At 50.7% G+C, this 19,596-nt stretch overlaps 1 protein-coding gene across 1 annotated transcript in view; it reads right to left on the minus strand.

Moving 5' to 3' along the window:
* Positions 1 to 19,596, minus strand: part of LOC128723988 (uncharacterized) — a 119,175-nt gene that overhangs the window by 92,871 nt on the left and 6,708 nt on the right. The window contains exon 3 of the mRNA XM_053817753.1: positions 5,221 to 5,441. Within this exon, the coding sequence (XP_053673728.1) occupies positions 5,221 to 5,441 (221 nt within the window). The remainder of the gene's footprint in view (positions 1 to 5,220; positions 5,442 to 19,596) is intronic.

Consider the following 19,596-nt stretch of genomic DNA (forward strand, 5'->3'; position numbering starts at 1 on the left):
CTGGCCTGCCCTCTCGCAAAGGAGTGCAAAAAACACATTCCCAAACCGGGCCCCGACCCCTTTGAGGTCGGGCTCAGGCGGAAGAAGGGCTATAAACTTGTTTCATTTCAGCACGGCTGTGTGTGTGCGTGTGTGTATGTGATCACGCAGGAAACCTGTTCTCGCCAGCGCACCTAAAGGTGCTGCCCGATCCCGGAGACGTCCCAAGTTTGCCTTGATCTTCCTCCCAAAGCGACCCGGTGCCCTGTACGAGCACGTTCGAGGGAAGACAGATTCCGTAGGCACCGGTTCCGGAGACACAGAAATCGTTCTCGTGCATCAGGCGCGCCGTCATTGGGCGGTGGCGATCGAGCGGATGAGCCAGGAAGCCAGGGCAAAGAGACGCACCTCGACGGGCCTTGGTTGGGGGGAGTGGGATCGATGCGAAAGTGCATTCACTTCTGCTTTCGATGGAGCATTCTGGAAGGAAGCTGCGTGGTTGGGAGAAGAACCGAGAAAATTGCTCCCGCAAAGAAGGACGACGATTTTTACGACTACCAAGAAGTTTGGGCTCTCGTGGCTCCTGATGTCAGGCGTGTTTTCCAGATGCCACCATCAGATGAGTCTCGTTTACCAAAATTTGAATTTGAGCCATTCTTTCACCGAGCGCCACAGCAAACACATTTCTGTGGTAGCTGATGATGGCAAACGCAGCATATTGGCTTCAAAAAAAAAAGCCATCGACACAACGCACCCAAAACAACTGAACACTGTGGCTGCATGAGACGCTCGTGAGCGCACGAGAAGTCGCTGCAGGAATGTTAAGCTCCAGCCCTGACCGGTGCTCGGTTTCGCATTAGCACATCCGACTCGCCTTGGCGGGTATCTCTCGTCCCCGGGTTGGACCTGGCTGGACATTGAACTTTGTCTTCTAGCGGGCTGATAATGGGGTGGGTGAAACGTCGTGACTTAATTGTGACCGGACCGCAAACGTTCGTTGGTGCGGCGTTTCGAAGTGTTTTAGCTTTTCGCCAAGTTCGCCAACGCCACTCCCTAAATAAAAATAGCCCATTCTACACCGGTGTTGGTCTCCTTCGCCAGGTATCTACGGTTTGTTCTAGGTGCTTGGTATCCGCCCGCAGGGAGACGGTTGAACAGCAAATCCTTTATCGGGTGAACCTCGCTGCTGCCGTTGGTTGGTCGGACTAAGGGAGGAAAACCAGTTCCCCGCTTTTTTTTTAAATGAACTCAACCCCAGCGCGCCTGGTTGGACACAATTTTCGTTGTCATCGGGAAGGGGATCGTTTCGAGAATCAATGCCCGGGGAGCACGCGATTCGAGGACGTGAGCATAGAACGAGTGGAAGCATAAAGGGCGATCGGTGTTGTGGGTTTTTTTTGTGTTGCGATCATTCGTCGCTATATCGCGCGCATGACGGCACAATTTGGAGAGCACACTACAATAGGAGTGGATTTTTTGACCGCACAACAGAAGAACCATTCACGCGCCCCGTGCGATTTATTCACTCTCCAAGCAAAGCGCCCTTTTTTCCACCCCAAGCAACCACGCGCGGTCAGCAATCGGCTTTCAACCCTCGCTACCCCGTTTTTTTTCATGCGTTTATTTCGCGAGCCAATAATTTATTGACTGCCAGATCGAATTCAAGGTTCTCCACGACCAGCGCAAAGAAACGGCGCACACGCCAAGGGCTCGGGCTAGGTCTAGAGTGACCGGGGCGTTGTCGTTGTCGGGCTGAAGATTGCGACAATATTCGAGTGCGAGATAAAATAAATTCCCCTCCTTTCGAGCTCGAGTTTTCCGTGGGTTTTGCTGCACGAGGAGGCGGTTTGCATTTGAATGCACGAGCCGTGTGTGTCCGTCTGCGCGGGCAAAGAGCAGTAGGCACAGTCGAGAAGGATAAGCGATCGAGAGGTGGATTCGCGTGTGATGCATTGCCGAGTGCCTAGGGGTGGATGAAAAACGTGTGTGACACACATTTGTAGGGCTTCGGGAGACGGAGAGAGAGAGAGAGAGAGAGAGAGAGAAAAAGCTACCAGACATCTCTTCCATCACGTGGGGTTTTACGTAGCGAAATATGCAAATAATGCGTACACTACCGGTTGGCCTGATGAGATGCTGAGTGTGCTTCATATATGCAAACGATTTTTATGATAGTTTTTAACCGCGGACATTCGCTCACCCCTATTTCGCCCATCTCAAGTCCTGCGAAACATCGCTCGTCCAGGAAAGCACAGAAGCCCAAGGAGGCGGCGTACTATTCAGCGTCTAGTGAGGTCATAAGTTAACCATTTCTCGCTCGCGTTGTTTATTCAACCCAACGGCGTCCACCGAACGCCCACCGCGACAGCGCGAAGTGCGGAATATTTGAGATAATGGTGCTGATTTGCTTTCCCACACGCGGAACACGATTTGCGGCCGTTTCGATTGGCGTGCCTCTTGATGAGGAGTCGTGTTAAGGAGCGATCTTGTTGCTACCGCTTCGATATGTCCCATCAAACGCTGCAGGAAGGCGACAATGATGCCAAGATGACGCCATTCTTGGAGTTTATTATGTTAGTAATGTTTTTTCTAGCGATTTGTTTACTTTTATCCATTTTCCATACATGGCGAGTAGCCGCTGTTGACGATCCTTAACTATTGGAGCGAAACGTAGCTCGTTCAATTTGATGCTAAAAATGTAAGTAAAATTTACTCAGGACCATCGGGAGTGTTCGACAAGTCCTAAACCTTCTCACGAGCATGACGCAATTGCGTACATGATAATGATTATTTTAAATACCACCAAAAGCAATAAAACTAAAAACCATTTGCATTTCCATTGCAATCGCACCCCAAAGCCGTAAATGTCACTATAAAAATGCACCCACGATGCAATAACTTCATACGACGCTTCCTCCATGAATCGAAAGCAATTATCCGCTTTTGCTGCACACCGTTATGCAAACAATCATGACAGGATCCTTCGCTACCATTTGGCTGGCCACCAATTACACACCCCCGTGGGGCGGTTCCATTTAAGCGTGAATCGCTCCACACAAAATGGATGGATGGGTGAAGAAAGAAAATTGTCCAGAATAAACGATCGCACCCGATCCGTGCTCTATCTCTTGTTCCCAACCGGCGGTCAACATTTCTTCTGCCTAGCTGTGGCCACGTTTACAGCTCCAGGATACGTGCGCAGCACCTCGGCCAACGGAAAGGAGTAACCTTTTTGGTCGATAACCTTTCGGCGCCGACCGGCAGCACAACCATTTGCAATCACAATAAATCCATCAAAATAAATAGCAAACAGTTTTAATACGCAAGCAAATGCACACGACCAACTCTCAGCCGGTGTGTGTGATTCGTTCGCTTCCTCATTCTCAATCAAACTCTCCGAGCCACTCGACGCGAACGGTAATGCACCCTCTCCCGTCACAAGCAGGCTGATGGATTCTGTGGAGGATAAAAAAATGGGACCTCCATTTGCGATCCCGCGGCCGTGTACGTCCCCTCTGCGAAAGCGATTTGCGAATGTCAGCCAAACAGGCGGTTCACTACAAAATTGAGTGAAAATAAATACCGACAAAAGCGTTGCACTCGCGCCCTCGCTTGTCGATCGCAACCAAGACGTAGTGGGGGGGGGGGGATCAAAATGGACAAAAGTGATCGTAATTGTACGGTCTGGTGATTATTATCCGGCTGCTGCAAAGGAGCCATTTGCGATGCGGCACGAGCAAAACGGGATCCACAAGATGCATCCGTTTGACAACATCTGCCACGGGCGGACACGGATGTTGGCCAGGTTGGGTGAATCGAGACAGAACATTCCAAAACTCCCACGAGCACACCCACCCACGGCACATCAGCACACGCACAGAACCAACCTAGACCCGCTGGCAGTTAAAACCACCACGGCAAGGACGACGACCTTTCATGGGCGGCCGCGCAATGCCGGGTGAGTAATTTGCGCGCTGCTCAGCGATTCGCCAGCGTCAGTAAATCGCTTTCGCACTTGGGACGTAAATAATAAAAGCAACGCAAGAAAAAAAAAACAGCCGTACACCCAAGCCCAGCTTCCTGCCTGCGAGAACCGAGATGAGGTGATCGTCCTGTGAAGCGCTGTGACCGATGGGAAGGTGCGATCAATTTATCCACACTTTTGTTCCACCAAGCGATCGTCTCCGGGTACCGTGCCGTTCCCGTCTGGAAGCGCTATTGCAAGGGGATGTTCCGCGAGCAGAAAAGAATACATTTCTTTTACGGCTTGACTTTGCGGAAGGTATCGCTCACATGCGCTTCGTTATTTATCATTCATTTGCATGAAAATGGGAAGTTTCCCTTGGCGCGGGAAGCTTTCCGAAAGAAAAACGAAATATTTCCATCTCCCAGTGCCAACAGTGTTCTCGCTCAATTGCCACTTAACGAATCGATGATCACTTGCTGTGATTTCAATCGGCAGCACGAGGGCAGAGCGATACGTGCGATGAAAGGAAAAGCATTTCATTTACACCCTCGAAGGTAAGCTGCGGGCCCACAGTCGGGCTTCTGTTCGACCGCTCGTATGTTCACACACCGCAAAGGGTGTGTATCGATCGCGTGCACAACGTTCTTGAGGTGCTTCACGGACCGCCCTACGGTAAAGCGTACTCTCACCCGTCTTCTTTGGGTTTTCCACGATCCAAGGCGTCCGTTCGCCGGTGAACGGTTCGAGATGATAAATCACGAAATTAAATAGGAAAAATGTAAAAACCACCTTTAGCGCTGGTGAAGTCATTTAGCAGCTAGAAGGCAATAGCAAAAAGGGCACACCCGTTCGTCGCGGGTAACGAATGGCCAATCGGGCGCGGGCGAAAGGTCATCGACGCCGCGGAGCAGCAGCGTCCAGCGAAGAATGAAAAAAACGAACGAAAGACTTCAATCGAAAGTGCTCTCGCGGCGTCAGGCGACGAACCCGGCCTACTGTTTGTTTTGCATTCACCCAGAACGACTCACACAGTGAGAGCATATGGTGAATTCAACGCTTGGGATGGGCTCAATCGGTGGGAAATGGAATGAGCAAACGCTTCATGAAACGCTATGAAGCCGCAAGTAATGAGCAGCTTCAGCGACCAATCGATTAAGTTGTATATTGTAATCATTTATCAAAGACACCTCCCATTGACGGGTTTGCGCGTGTGCATCGCTTCGCCGAGACGACGAGATGGGTATTGTTTTCCTACCCACCAGATTACTACTTACCGGCACTGGATAGCGCGGACGTACTGGTCGCATGACTCGCCACGGACACGTCACTCATCGAACCGAGCCATTTCAGCGTTTCCGTAGAGGAGCTGTTGCTTTCCGCCGAGCTGTGGTTGTCGCCGATGCTGCTGCTCGTCGAGGACGTCAGCTGCTGCAGGTCCTGCTGGGACCAGTTGTGTGTTGAACGTGACAGAAGCAGCTCACTATCCTGGCGCAGTCTGTGAGAGAAATCGAAAGCAAATGGCACACAGTCGTTAATAATCTGCGGAATGGTGGATTGTAGATATTTCATTTTTGCTTTTTGCTTTTGATTAAACGAAGACTTCTGGTCAAGCGAGACTCAAACACGTACCTGACAGCAGTGCTAGTGTCTCCACAGGACCTCCTCGTGCTCATGTAACGAATATTTCATTGGACATTGGAATTTTGAGTTATGCCAGCGCCGTGTTACACTTAACGCCTGATACCGAGTGCCGTACGTTACACGCCTTCGCTGCCAGCTGTTATTGATGGCCCGTTGGTGGTAAATTTCGAAACGGTTGTCACCCTGCCGACACAAACGAAATGGCACGCCAATTCCACACCCTAGCAAAAGGGAGCGGACCCAGCAAAAACCCCAACAAAAGGGCAGTTCGGTCGATCCGCAGCCAAAGCCTCGAAAAAGTATCTCTCTGCCCGGGCAGGATATCGCGGACAGGCGAATGCGGAATAATAAACCATTCACCGATCGAGCAGATACGTTAGAGGTGGCATTGCGGAGCGTGATAAACATTGACTAATGGTCGGTGGAAGATTATTTATATATATATTTTAGTGTCTCACCGGTAGCCAGAGTCAGCCACCTCAGAGGCCAGTGGCTCGTACAACTAAAGTGGCATGTTTCATCGCTTGTTACACGTTTTCTCACAAGCCACCGCTTGAATCGGTAAGCCAGCATGAAACGTTTGGATCTTACATTCGATCATGAATTGACCATTGTTGGGCAATTGTGTTGCATCCCCTACGCGGGAAAATGGGGCGACACAAAGCGTCCTCGCGAACAGGGGTTTTTTTTATTTGCTTTGGGGGTTGTTTCGGGGCTGGGCGTGTTAAACAAACGTGCCCTGCTGTGCATTATTTATATCTTTCATGTAAAGCACAACGAAACAAGCCGCCGACGGGGCAATGAGCAATGACATGCCGAATGACGATACGATAGAGATCCGTTTAAAGCGACTCACGGCAGGACTTGCAATGGATCACAATTAATATGCCAATGAATTGAATATCTATTGTGTAAAATGTTGCCATTAATTTTGGAAAGCATATGCACGGTTCGAGATAACAAACTCAGATACAAGATTATACGACAGTCATACAACAAACAGTGCGCTCTTTACGAAAAGGTGTGAGAAATGTGCTTTGTGAGTGATAAATTTTGCACCATGACCAGATTCCATCGTTTTGAAACATTTCACCGTATGATGAGCACGAAGCGTTCCGGCGTAAGGCGAATGAAGGCGATAAAATTCAGCCTCATAAAAACAGCTATTTACGACAATTAAAAAATCACTCGCATGCCATGACCTCCCAACACCGAGGAAGTATAAATTTTCCTCCATTGAGTAACACGCCATCGTGCCGCCGAATGCGCTCACGATCGTGACATAAAGAAAGCAAATAATACCACGCATGATCGTGTGTGCGTTCATTACGAGCATTACGAGCCAACAAAACTACTCTCCAATACAGGTCAATTACATTTATAATATGGGCTCTTCTGCTTTTCTAAACAATTCGACACAAAACAGTACGATTTGCGTTTACCTCAGCAGACGTCATCCAAAGGGGGGCAAAAAAAACCAGAGACTAAAAGCCACTAAGCAACGCTCTTAAATCTCTACACCGAGTTAGGCAACACGGCGGTTATGGGGTGGGCTTACGAGCCCCCCGACGACCAAAGGAAGTAAGGGAAAGGGAAGAACCACCCCACGATTGTGTGCCGTGATGTAATAGAATATAGTTCGTCCGGCGTGTCTTCTGCCGGCGGGTTTCCTTCACCTCTAACTCCCTCCTGAAGCCTTCTCGTGGCTTTTCCACCACGCAGGTAGCAATTTGCGCGGGCCGCGTTTTGTTTTAGGCACTCCGCGTAGGGAAGATTGCATACACCTACCTAGGGCTGGTTGTGAAGGGCGTGAGCCGAGTGACGACTCGGGCTGCAGCGTGTGGGTCGGCCGCGCGTTTCCCTGCAACCTGGAAGGAAGTTACGCAAATTCCCGTTTACCACGCAGCGACACACAGGGTCGGGTGAGGGAGAGAAAAAAAATTAAACAACAAAAAAAAACCACACATCACAAAGGGGATGTAACGGTAACGATGGGATTGATTTTTGTATTTTAGCAGCCCGTTTCCAGGGCCAAGCTGCATGGGTGCACCTCGCGCGAAGCGTACGGTTGCCTCAGGCGAAAAAGGAAGTAGCGCATTATCACATTGTCGTCACGACGCACGGATCGATCGATCGTACTGGATTGATTCGATTTTTCACACGCCATTATACCGTCGAGCCGAAACGAGGACAAGCGCGTGGCGTAGGCGCATGTTGAACCTTTGCTGGCCTTTTGGGCTGAAAAAGGTCGACGCAGCATTTCAAGGAGCCGCAGTTGAAGGAAGCAACAACAAAAAAAGTGCGTTAAAAAGTGACACCGATTTCCAAATTAGCGACTGTGGCTAATGGTTAATTACGGGTATTTGAGAGTGTGGTCTCGGAGGGCTTGTTTGTGAGTAGTGAACAGTTTAGAAACAACACTCATTGTTTGCGAGCGGATTTTACAACATCACACACGTAACGCCATCGCTGGAACCAGGATGCGAAAAAAAAGGCCCACGATCGCAAGATCTAGCGATGTGTATCCCTATTGCAGGCATTCTCTGAATGGCGTGAACCATAACACCTCCCGACACTCTCGACAGTTAAATGTGCGTGCTTTATTTTTTTTATTTTCCCCATCTTAAAACCACCCATACTCGAAGCTTAAGAGCCGATTCGATTCGGAGATTTCTCGGGAATTACGTCGCACGATATATCCTGCCCGGTTCAATTTCACCTCAGTTCACACGCATGTTCTCATTTCTTTTTCTTAATCATCGACCATCCTGGCACCATCCTTGCAGGGATCCGCCCGTCCCGTGCCGGGCGATTTAATTTCCCTGGCGAGGGTTGAAGGTTTTCAATTTCGATTTTTCGACCCAAAGCGACGAGGCGAAGCGAATGAAGACAAAAAAAAACCACCACGCGCACGTATCATTATGCTGCGGAGCGAATATGTAGATATTTTTAAATCCTGCCATCCATTGATCCGAGCGATCCGTGCAATATTTTGCGATCATTTACCCCGCACACCCCCCCGCAGATGATCGCACCCCCTCCCGGTCCTATTGAGCTGGAACGCGAAACGGATTCGCGCGTATTTTATTACCGAGGTCATGAACTTCTCACTTTCCACTCGTTTTTTTTCTTCTTTTCATTACATTATCATTCAAATTGCGAATGTGATGTAGTTTTCTTTTACCTCTTCTCGGCTGCCAGCTCTCAGGGGCTCATGTTTGTTTTTATTTTCTCTTCTTTTTCATTTCGTATGTTTGTACGTGCGCATACGCATCATGGGCTCCACCCAAACGTGGGATCGAACGCATTATTTGCGGGCCGGATTCATACGAAATCCGACACCTACGCCCTCTCTCGGAACGATATGTTTGCAACCTAGCAGCAACAGCAGCAGCAGCCTGGGAGCCACGACAAAGCGACCCCGGGGGGCGCGAAAAATAACTCGCCTCCGCCACGCCACTGCGCACGCAATCAAACATATGATGAAGATGATTATTTTTATTGCTCTCTCTCTCTCTCCCGCGCAAAACCACTCGAACAAAGTGTACACATCCGCGTCTTGTGGAAGGGCGCACGCTCAGCCCAACCGCACGAAGGGAAGCGCTACAAGCCAATATCAACAATAGCGCAGGCTCTAGGTGCAGCGTAAAGAGAAGAAGCAGAAAAAGAAGCATAAAATGCACTCCCAAACGGACAGGACAAGGAAAAATTACACCCCAAGCGAGCGGCTTTTTTTATGTGCCTACTTAGTTGTTAACTTTTCACTTTCGTGCGTGCTCGAGCGGCGCGCGCATGCGATCGATGCATTGATGCTATTTTATGGCTGCCTTCCATGGGGGCGGTAGATTGAATATAAAATATCATCCGCAAGGCCGTAGGGATGCGCGGTGCATTTTATGGAAGCGAGAGGCACCGGAGGGCAATTGGCATTTATCTATGATTGCTCGGAGGAAGATGCAAGCTCTGGTAAGGCGCCAGTAGCCTCATTTGTGTGGCAGTGATACAAAAAAAAATACCCTCACTGTTATCGGTTGAGTGAATGCAGCTGACTCTGGTGGGGATGTAATTTTTGCCACCACAACACGAGCTCCCTTTACAAGGATAATGCATCCCAAAACACCGGGTGGTGCATCTCCACAACCAGCGCGCGTAAAACCGCGACCGCGAGCTCACGCGAAAGTTTCGTGCCCAAAAAATGCACCCCAACGGAACCCGAAGCATTCCGACCTACAAAAGGGAAAACAACCCCGAGCCACCAGGCAAGAATGCTACCCCTGTCTAGGGTCTCCTCTCTGCTGGGCAGGAGATGCAGCTGCCATTCGGCCGGCATTTGTGGCGATGTGGTGTTGTTGGCTGGAACAACCGTACTTTCCCTTCGCATACCACGAGTGCAGGCTCGCCTCTGACACATTTGTGCCATTTTCGCCAATGGAAATGAGAGAGGGAGACCCGGGCTGGCGTGGAAACTGCGCGCACAAGTGCCGCGGCGAAATAGATGAAGATCGTGTAACGATCGTAATCGCACCGGCGGTTGGCGTATGTGCCAGTTTTAGTAGCACGCGTGTGCTGTATCGAGAGCTTCCGACCTGGCTGATGTTACTGCCTGTCTGCCTGGGTGTCGATTCCGAACGGCCCCCTGTGGGGCGAGGAAAATAAACCGTGAAAATTTTCCCCACGCTTTCGCGAAGTGCGCCGCTCTTCCTTGCTTGTGGTCATCGCTATTATTTTAAAGCGATACCTTGCAGCATCATTAGCTGTTGAGCCGTGCGGAGAGCAAGGCAAGCAATTGCCCTTTCCGTGTCGTTTTGGGGTTGGTGAGCGATTAAACAGCAGTAGCATGCATGTTTTTATGGGCTTTTCCGCGCATTTTTGGTGCGACCACACACGCGAGAGGATTTCAAATCACGCGCGCGCTCAAACGCTTCAGTCTATCGCAAAACCATCTCCTGATCGTAAACGGCTTCCGAGAGGTGTATGGTGACGAAATGATGCTCACCAGCATGACCCAGTTGTGCCTGTGTCGAGACTAAGAACAACGATGGCTCCCTGAAGGAGTCCGCGACCTCCTCCAATGTGGCTTACTGCACACACGTTTAGCGACTACAGAAGGGAGTTGATTGCTCAACCTCCCGAACGATGCTTCACTTTCACGTGGCGATCACTTGACGGCTTAAGATTTACGGCGTAACTAGGCGAACCTGGTAGAACCATAAAACAAAAACAAACCCACGGTGGCGTTGGAAGCGAGTTGTTTTTCGAGTTTGAAGCGTGATGAAGGCACACCGACAAAGCCTTCCCGCGCTGGGTTGAACGGGGTTTTAATCGCATTATCTTGCGAAGCTTTGGATGGGGCAGCAAAAGCGGTTCCATCGCTTGCGCTTCGACGCGGTATCTGCCATGATCTATCTGTTTTGATCTACAACGTCCAGCCCCCGATGACCCACACGAGTGGAGCTCTCGAAAGCGACATTTCGTGAGCAGCTCGCAGCAGCTGGAACAAGGAAAATGCGTATTCAAGCGCAATAAAATACCCGCAACTCCATCCCACTACGAGAGTACGCGCGTGTGTTGATTGTGTGTTGATTTTGTTCCGATCCTCTAACGCCAGAGCCTTTTGTCGTCGCCACTGTGATTTCACTGTGCGTTTGACCTAATCTGCCTCATTTGTAACCGACGGAGCTTCCCGCGTGAAATCGAGTAATTTTCCCCCACAAGGCCACAGTTCTTCAGCGGGACCCACTTGAGATTGTTATGATTTTCAAAGCGGCAAGCGATGGCGTTTCTCGCGCTCGACGCCCCGGTTTATGTAAGCGATTAGTAGCGTCGAAACTGGCGACCCTTCGAAGGCCTGACATCGCTAAATTTCACCCCCATTGAGCAGAAGGCGAGCTTTTGCGTAAACGCCACCGAAACGCGTTTCGGTGAAGCGTTGCACGAAACATTCACTCGCTTCACTGGAAGAAGCACAAAACGGCGCCTGACGCACTAATGATGACAGCTGTGACAGATGGTCGCGCAATCGACCCCACGTGGCGAAGATCGGGCGATTCAGTTTGCAACCCCACGACGACAAAACGCTCCTTCAGGGTGGGATCCGCGCGATGATTGATTAGAACAGATACGACAAATGGGCCGTGGATAAGATTCGAGTGAGATCTTGCGCTGGAGCGGTTTCGTTCGAATGAAAGCGAACGTGCGAAAGAGCAAAAAAAGGCAGCTGGAGCTGAAGATGGACCTCGAAAAGAGACAGACCGCAAACGGCTTGAAACTTCAAACCAATTTAGCCGCCACCGTAAGCGCGCTATGACCACTTACGGGTGGCATCATTTGGTTGCGGACTAATTTGGCACAAATTATGCATGCACAAGCGTAAAACTTCCACCAGATGTGGGGCCTTGATTCAAATTGATTTTTCTCTATCAGATCTCACACGGGTGATGTGCTCAAAATTCTGCTGTGATCTTGACTTTCCATTAGAGAGCACGACCGGGAGGCGCGCTACATTCTATTTCTCGAGCACACAGAGGAAACGCTTCCATTTTTATTTTTCCCAGTGCCAGGCAAAAGATCACTCACCGGCCGCGAAACGGAAGATCGCCGATCTTCATTCCCACCGCGATCATAAACCACAGACCGCACAGGCACCGGGGCAGATAAGCGAGAAAAATAGACGCTATTAATACGCCCCTGCGGGAAGATAAACGTGCAAATGAAGAATCCAATCAACCACCATCACCGCAGCGACAGCGCAGCAAATTATTGCCAATTCGTTTGGCCAACCAGCCGTCGGTCGCGTGGTGGTGAGTTTACCCTCAGTAACCCTCAAGCAAGGGTGGGTTTGGTTGGATGCACTTTTCAAGGTCTCGCGTTGGCTCGATTACTTGATCAAGCGCGAGAACAATTGAGTGTGTACGCGAATCGATACGCCTCGCCGGCCATCGTCATGGCCTGCAGGAACGTCTCTTAGCCGTGCGGAAAAAGCCCACCTTGGTACGCCTTGAAGGCTCTTTCGATCAGGATGAGAGATAGAATCGGACGTCTGGCGAGGGCTCTAGCTGACCGGCGGTCCGTCGTCGCAGCAACCGACCTCATTCGCACTTGCCATGTTTACACTTAGTAAGCAAATCGGCAATCACCACAGCCAGCCCATTATTAACCCATCCACCAGGACAGGGTGCATTGTGACCGCGAGCGCATCGTTTAAGAGCCCCATTAATTAGGGCTCCACGGGAGCGATTGCGAATGAAGTTCTTCCAATCAGCGAATCAGTGCGAGCCGTCCCCGATTCGAGATGGCATAAACGTGCGAGTTTGTGTTCTTTGCTGGCTTGCTGCTGTAAAAGCCACGATCGGTGTACTCGATTGTTTAATTAAAGCAAGCAGTCGCCTCGGAGGATCAGGACCTTCACGTCAAGTGGTCCCAAGCCGGCGTGAGAGAACCGACGAGCAACAATGTTGCTCGCTACGATCTGGTGGATTGGTTTTTTTTTTCTTTCTCGAAAGAGATCCTCGATCTTCACGTCAAGCCACTGGGACACACTCTGCGGTCTGCTTTGCGGTTCTGGATGGGCGCACGTACGCGAATGCAACAGCTTTCTGCGTAGGCCCCGCGAGACAATCGACCAACGTGACAATGTTGCTGGCCATCGTGGAGACCCCTTCGGCCAGACAAGCCGTCTGAGTGTTGCTGTCCGATGACCACGACACGGTTGCGGTGTCGACGATAAAGTCAATCTGCGTAAATTACGATCGCTAATGATCGCACGGTCGCGCATTGCACCGTTCAGACGGTTGCACGATAAAAGGAGTAGGCCGAGAGAGCATCAACTCCGGGAAGCGAAGATTTCCCTGGCACCGGTGAAACGTTTGCCGTTTTGATGCGCGGTTCGTTCGTGGGTTTTTCTTTTATTTTCGCCCTCAAGGCATCAGGGTTGCAGCTCGCAAATGTCCTGCGAGATACGGAACGGTTGGCTTCCGCCTTGCTAGCATGAAACCGAACGCTTCTCGCCGAGTAGAAAGTGAGTGGAATCGGCAGGACTAATGACCTAAAGTGTTGAATAGCGCGCCATCGTAACCGAGAAAGTACGGAGCGTTACACCCCGAAAAAAAAAGGTCAACGAGAGTGAGAAATATTGAACACTTTGCTTCCCCTGGGAGCGCGGTTTCTGGAACCAGGTTCAAATGGGATGGACCACAGTCCGTTATCCTCCCCTGGGGATATGAAAGTTGCGGCCAGTGTAGCGGTGGTCAGTCCGGCATTCACGACGCAAAAGGAAGCCTTTTCTTCGCCTTCGTCTAATTAGTCCGACTGTAAGTCACGAAATAGAACTTTTCCCGTCTTGCGGTGCATTTCGCGGACTTGGCATTTTTTCTTTTTGCACCAAAACCCAGCCAGCCAGCACGACCATCACACGGCTGGGGCAACGTGTTGTCGCTGTCTCATCATCGTGGCGTCAATCGGCATCGACATCGACACCAATTTACCGCGGAAACCACGCCGTTTGGTCGTGGCAGGCTCGAATGAATGAAGCAACACACTCTCGCAGGTAAGTCTGCAAGTTGTTCGCCATGACAGCCGGACGAGCCGAGGTGGATTTGTGGCTTCATTTGTGGCTCCCTACACCTTCGCGTACAGCTTCACAAGTGGACCTCTCGCCCTGGTCAGACGGCGGCGGCTGTGGCCTTTCTCTGCTCACGATTCTTGCCGATTTACGTCAAAAAAAACTTCCGCCAATTCCGCGAACGCTCGCGGCACGCCGAAATGATCCTCGGGACGCGTTTCGTTCCAGCGCGGGTGCATTCGATGGGCGCTAGTTAGCGCAGAAGCAGCAGTACTTTGTAGATTCCTCTGGGAATGGGTCTTGGCGAGTGGTTAAACAATTCAAACCCAACTTTCGTATAGTACCTCGAGTAGGTTCTGGAACACTCATGGGTGTACCTTCGAGAAAAAAGACGTCTATTTCTCCTAAGATATCCCCACGAGAAACATTCACCAAACGCTAGTTCTGCTTAACATTATTTTTTTTTTTCATCCAAGGAATAGACAGTAGGAAGTCCCAATTGCTACCATCGCACCCCGTGTATCGGTGTGTCGCTCCCTGAGGCGGCGTCTAAAATTGGGTCACCGGCGTAGGACCATCACGAGCTCGTGAACTCCACGGGGCCCAGAGCGTAATTGACCAGGTCATCCGTGGCCTCGCAGTTCGGCATTGCTTCCCGTGCGCTGCCGATTTTGCTCGTAACTCCGGCAGCATTCCGTTTTCCCTTCGCTTCGAAAGTTTCACAGAGGTCGGATGATATAATCAAGCTCAGGTTTTCTCAGGCGGGATGAAGTGTGCATAGCAACGCAACATCAACCCCCCCGTCATTGGAATTAACGGATAGTTTCCATTCGATCGATCCGAGAACGGGTGGCGTCGACCTACAATCGATTCGATCATGAGAACGCTGGTGGTTGTCGTGGACATGATTCCGTCACTCATCATCTGGCGCCGTTCCAGAACGCTTCTGTCATCGCTCAGACAACAGTTCGATTATAAAGGCTCTATTTCTGAATCACGCGATAGGAGCGGTCCGTCAGACGTTGGTTCAGAAGTTAGATGACCTCAGGGTCACCGTTTCTAGGGCCCACATTTCGAAGGACAGCAGGGGTTAGCACGACCATAAGTCACACCACCATTTCTGCCCACCTTTATCCGGGGTTTTTTTCTCAGACGAATAACAAAAACGCCCAGATCTCGAAGAACCCTCGAAGATCAGAGATTGGTGTAAGAGAAAGTTGCTAAAATAAACACACGCCAAGTTCACGCCATGTGTTCGCTTCACTTTCATCCATGCGAGCCCTCTCGTAAAGACGCTATAAATCTGCATCTCTCTCCCGCTTCACGCCAGCAGCTGCGATTCTGGATGCTTTCGTTTTCGATTCCTAAACTACCCCTTCTTCCCGGTAGCCCGGTTTTTGGTCCACTTATGCTAACGAACCTCGGCCGTGGTCACCGCGTTCATGCTGCCACCGGCCATTCTCCCAACATGGCCATCGTGACGGACACACATCGACACAATCGACTTCTTTATGTACGCGCGTTGCATCCCACGAGCTCCCAAAGGCGAGACAACCTTTAGAAGGCTCAGCCCGCGCCACGGCTGACTTTTGGTGGGTTTTGCTTGCGCTCTTTAACGGGTCAAATCCGTGGGCTACCGGTGTTTATGGGGACTGGTTTTGGTTTATTTTTCTTTTCCCCCCACCAACTTCCAGCACTCCAGTTTTTCTCTCGGCTGTGCCTCGCCCTTTGCGCCCGCTGCACCAAACTGTTCAAGCCACCAACTTTATGGCATTGGGGAGAAATTTTCCATCAATCGAACGTAGCCCCTGTCCCAAGCTCCCGGGACCGATAGAAACGAAAGCGACATTCTGTGTGCAGGCGGATGTTTTACTGCTGCACCCATAAACAGAAATTATACCCTGAAATCGAACCACTGACCTTCGAGACTGGCGGGTGGGATAAAATTTGTCATAAAATCGCCACGCGGCCAGCCGTGGCAGATAAATCGTTAAAAATAACGGGATTTGCGTGCCAAGGAATGTGTGCTTTTGAAAAGACGATGGAGATGAGACATCAAGAAGCATTGCTGAGGAGAGCTTTACATTACAAAAATTCGAACACAATTGATCGATGGCGCTGCTGCAGCTCATTCTAGCCCTTTGAATTTTGGCACAAGGTTCCATCGTGGCGAGAGTGCTCTAAACCCTTTGAAGCACAAGCAAATCGTCCTAAATTTCAACCCAATTGAACTGTCCAAGCGGCCTAAGAGCATTCCAACACCCTAAAGAACACATCACCGGTAAGACAGCTCGATGCACACTCGGTTGAAAAGTGAAACCGTGTCTCCGAGACCCTCCAGCAATGTACAGTTCCTGCTAGCGCCGTTTAACTTGCGGCAGCCATTTTCCAGTCGTTCCACGACAAACGATTACACCACGTCGGGGAAACTGATGTCGCGCCGGGATCGATTATGGGCGCCCACAGGTCACCTGGAAACCATCGCCACCATCGAAAGAGGACTCCTCAAGATGTGCCCTCCGGGGACACGGTAGACAAGGTTCGACGACGGACAAATCCTTCTCCCTGATTCATCGCCACCCCGGGTCGCTGCCCGTGAGAGATTGTGCAATTATGCCATCGCGAGCGCACGAGCAACGAGTTCACGAAGAATCGCACCCGGCGAGGGTTGCATCGACAAACGGAATGACACGAATGGCCGTCGTGCCGTTGTGATCGTTGTTGATCGTACACCTCAAACTCGAAAAAGCAAATAAAACAAACACAATCACCTGGGGGAAGGCGAAAAGCTTTGATCCGGAAAATCTTCATCCAGGCTTCAATTTTCGTGCCATTCGTGCCGGCTTTAGTGGGCACCCCCGGAAGGAAAACTTCCCCGAGAGTGTCTGAAGGCATTAACATTCCGCACGTCGTCATGGAAAGCGGGAAACGAAATCGAAAGCCGGGTCTCGCGAAAACAAAAAAAGAACGCGGCAAACGATGCACGAAACCGTGTGGCACATCGAGTTCCGACGTGTCGTGATCTAGCTAGCGACAACCGATCGTCATCGTCTTTTCATGCCGGGTCACCGATCCAGATCGGAAACGCGACGCCTCGAGCGGCGGAAAAAATGCATCCGTCGTCGCTTGGGACGTTGTGCGACAGAAAAACAGCTCTAAAAAGCCATCTTTCGATATTCGAGCGGCTGCGAAACGCTCGGGAAAAATAAATTCACCACATTGCCATCGCATTCGGGTGCAATATGGCAGATGCAAACGAGCCGGAACAATAGAAACGGTCGCGCGATACCGGAAGGTGCATTTGACTAAAACGGAAAAGCGCACACGCGAGACTCCATTCTGTGCAGCTTTCACTTTTTTCCTCCCACCGTGACAGACAAAGGATCCGCCGGTGCTCTTGATTTTCTTCCGCAAGCATCAGTAGACACATGGTTTGATGCCAAGAAACCACAGGGAATGTGTAGCTCTTCAACAGGCAAAAGCGTATCCCACTGGACTAGTTACTGGCCAGCGTCAACAAAGGGCCGCCGTAGTACCACTTAAGGAGTCACCCCGTTCCAGCGGCGAGTGGATTCTCGCACACGGAACAAAGCAGAGCGCGCTCCCGCACGGACACGCTGGTTTGACATTTAGCTGATATGCAAATGCTAGGGCTGGTCAGTCAGAGCACTTGGAAGGGATCTGCTGGCAAACGTTACCACACGGTGCCGAGAATTTTGCTCCCAATTCTGCAGCAGTGGGTGCAACCAGCGCCCCCCGATCGAAGGTACACACGTGTTTCCGATCAAGCTCGATATCCCTATACACGGAACCAGCGAAAGACCCAGCGAACGATACGCATCCGGATGTCAGATCGGTAAAGTAGCACCAGCAACGGGGCTGTGTCAGCCTTGTGCCTTGTTCGTCTGTCCGACTCGCTAGTCTACCAGCACACAGCCACAAACACACACACACACACATTCGCTTGGGGGTCATTAATTTGGCTGTCAGCTGCATATCGAACGATCGGTAGGACACTCTCCCGTCCACCCGGGGGGGAAGGGGGAAATCCCTTCATGTAGGCCTTCTCTGAGTGCAAAACATCCGTCCGGTCGAGTGAAGCGGCCTTCCTAAAATTGCATCTCGCAAAAGGCATTTGCGAGAACAGTGGGACTCATTAAAAGTGATATTTTAAAAAGTCACCAGTTGAATGAAACCCAAGGGTTGGTGCGGGGGGGGGGGGGGGGGGTGAAAACGGCACCACCGCGGGTCGCGGGTGGAGAAATCGGGAAAACTGCAAAGAAAGGAGTCAGACACACACATACACACACATACACACATGCAGATTCAACGCTACGGGGCTCGGTGCCGCCGGAATCTAGGCCAAACGCAATTTGCCAAATGAAAATGACAGCCGCACTCATGGACGGTGGCAAACAAAGTGGGAGGTGGAGGGGGGGCAACGAGCACACACACACACACATCGCACAGGAATTGAATGATGGCGCGGGCCCCATGAGCTGTCGGTCAAACGGTGGTGGAAGACCAGCAAAACGGCTCCTTTGCCAGTTCGTCGAATGCGCGCCATTTTCGAACCATCGATGCGCGCATTCGCGTCCGTTAATTACATTCCCATGTTTTTTTTTCAATCTCTCCTCCCCCTCCAACACCAACCTTCCCCACCCCCCAGCACCCTCTTGGCCTGTCGCGCGGCAAGATGATGAGCGGCTTCCACTACATGCTCTGATTTTGCCGCCATGACTTTTTCGAAGATGTTTAGATTTAATGTACGCAAATGAGGCGCATGCCGGCGCAATGATCGATCGTACGCCGGGCGGCAATTTAGATGACAGTCACCCGGGGTTGGACCACCCCACTGAGGGTTGCTCACAGCTGGCGTTGGCTTGCAAAAAGGCTTCCCGAAGGTCTCCTGGGTAACAGATGGCGTCGTGCGTAGAGCGGTGTTTCGCGGCAAATCATTTGCAAATAAATGACTTTAGCGAGCTGCCAAACTGGCGCGGGTGATCCCGTTTGTGACAGGTTAGGGTCGATGTGGAAGCCATAAGGAGTCCTCTGTTTGACCCTGCGAAGGTGAGATGTCAATAAATCACATCATTTTGACAGTGTAGCTAGATGGTTCAAGCTCATCTAAACTCAACCGGGTTTATGAGTAGCATTTTAAACACAAAGTACGCAGCATGTAGCATATATCTGCGATTTATTATTGGCTTGGAGACGCTCGCTAAGACAAGGGAGACAAGGTCTTCTGTTTTATTCTGAACAATAAACTTCTGCTGAGGATGGGATAATGCAAGATACATTTGAAGTAAACACATCAACGATCGAATGTTCGCTGCTCTACAAAGAGTTCATTGCTTTCGCCTAACCGGCATTCCCAAAACTAATAAACATTTCCGTTTCCGACGGAATGCGTCATCATTAGAAAATGATACGAAATGGGGATGCACAC

Source organism: Anopheles nili, chromosome 3, assembly GCF_943737925.1.
Source record: "Anopheles nili chromosome 3, idAnoNiliSN_F5_01, whole genome shotgun sequence".
NCBI classification, from domain to species: Eukaryota; Metazoa; Arthropoda; class Insecta; order Diptera; family Culicidae; genus Anopheles; species Anopheles nili.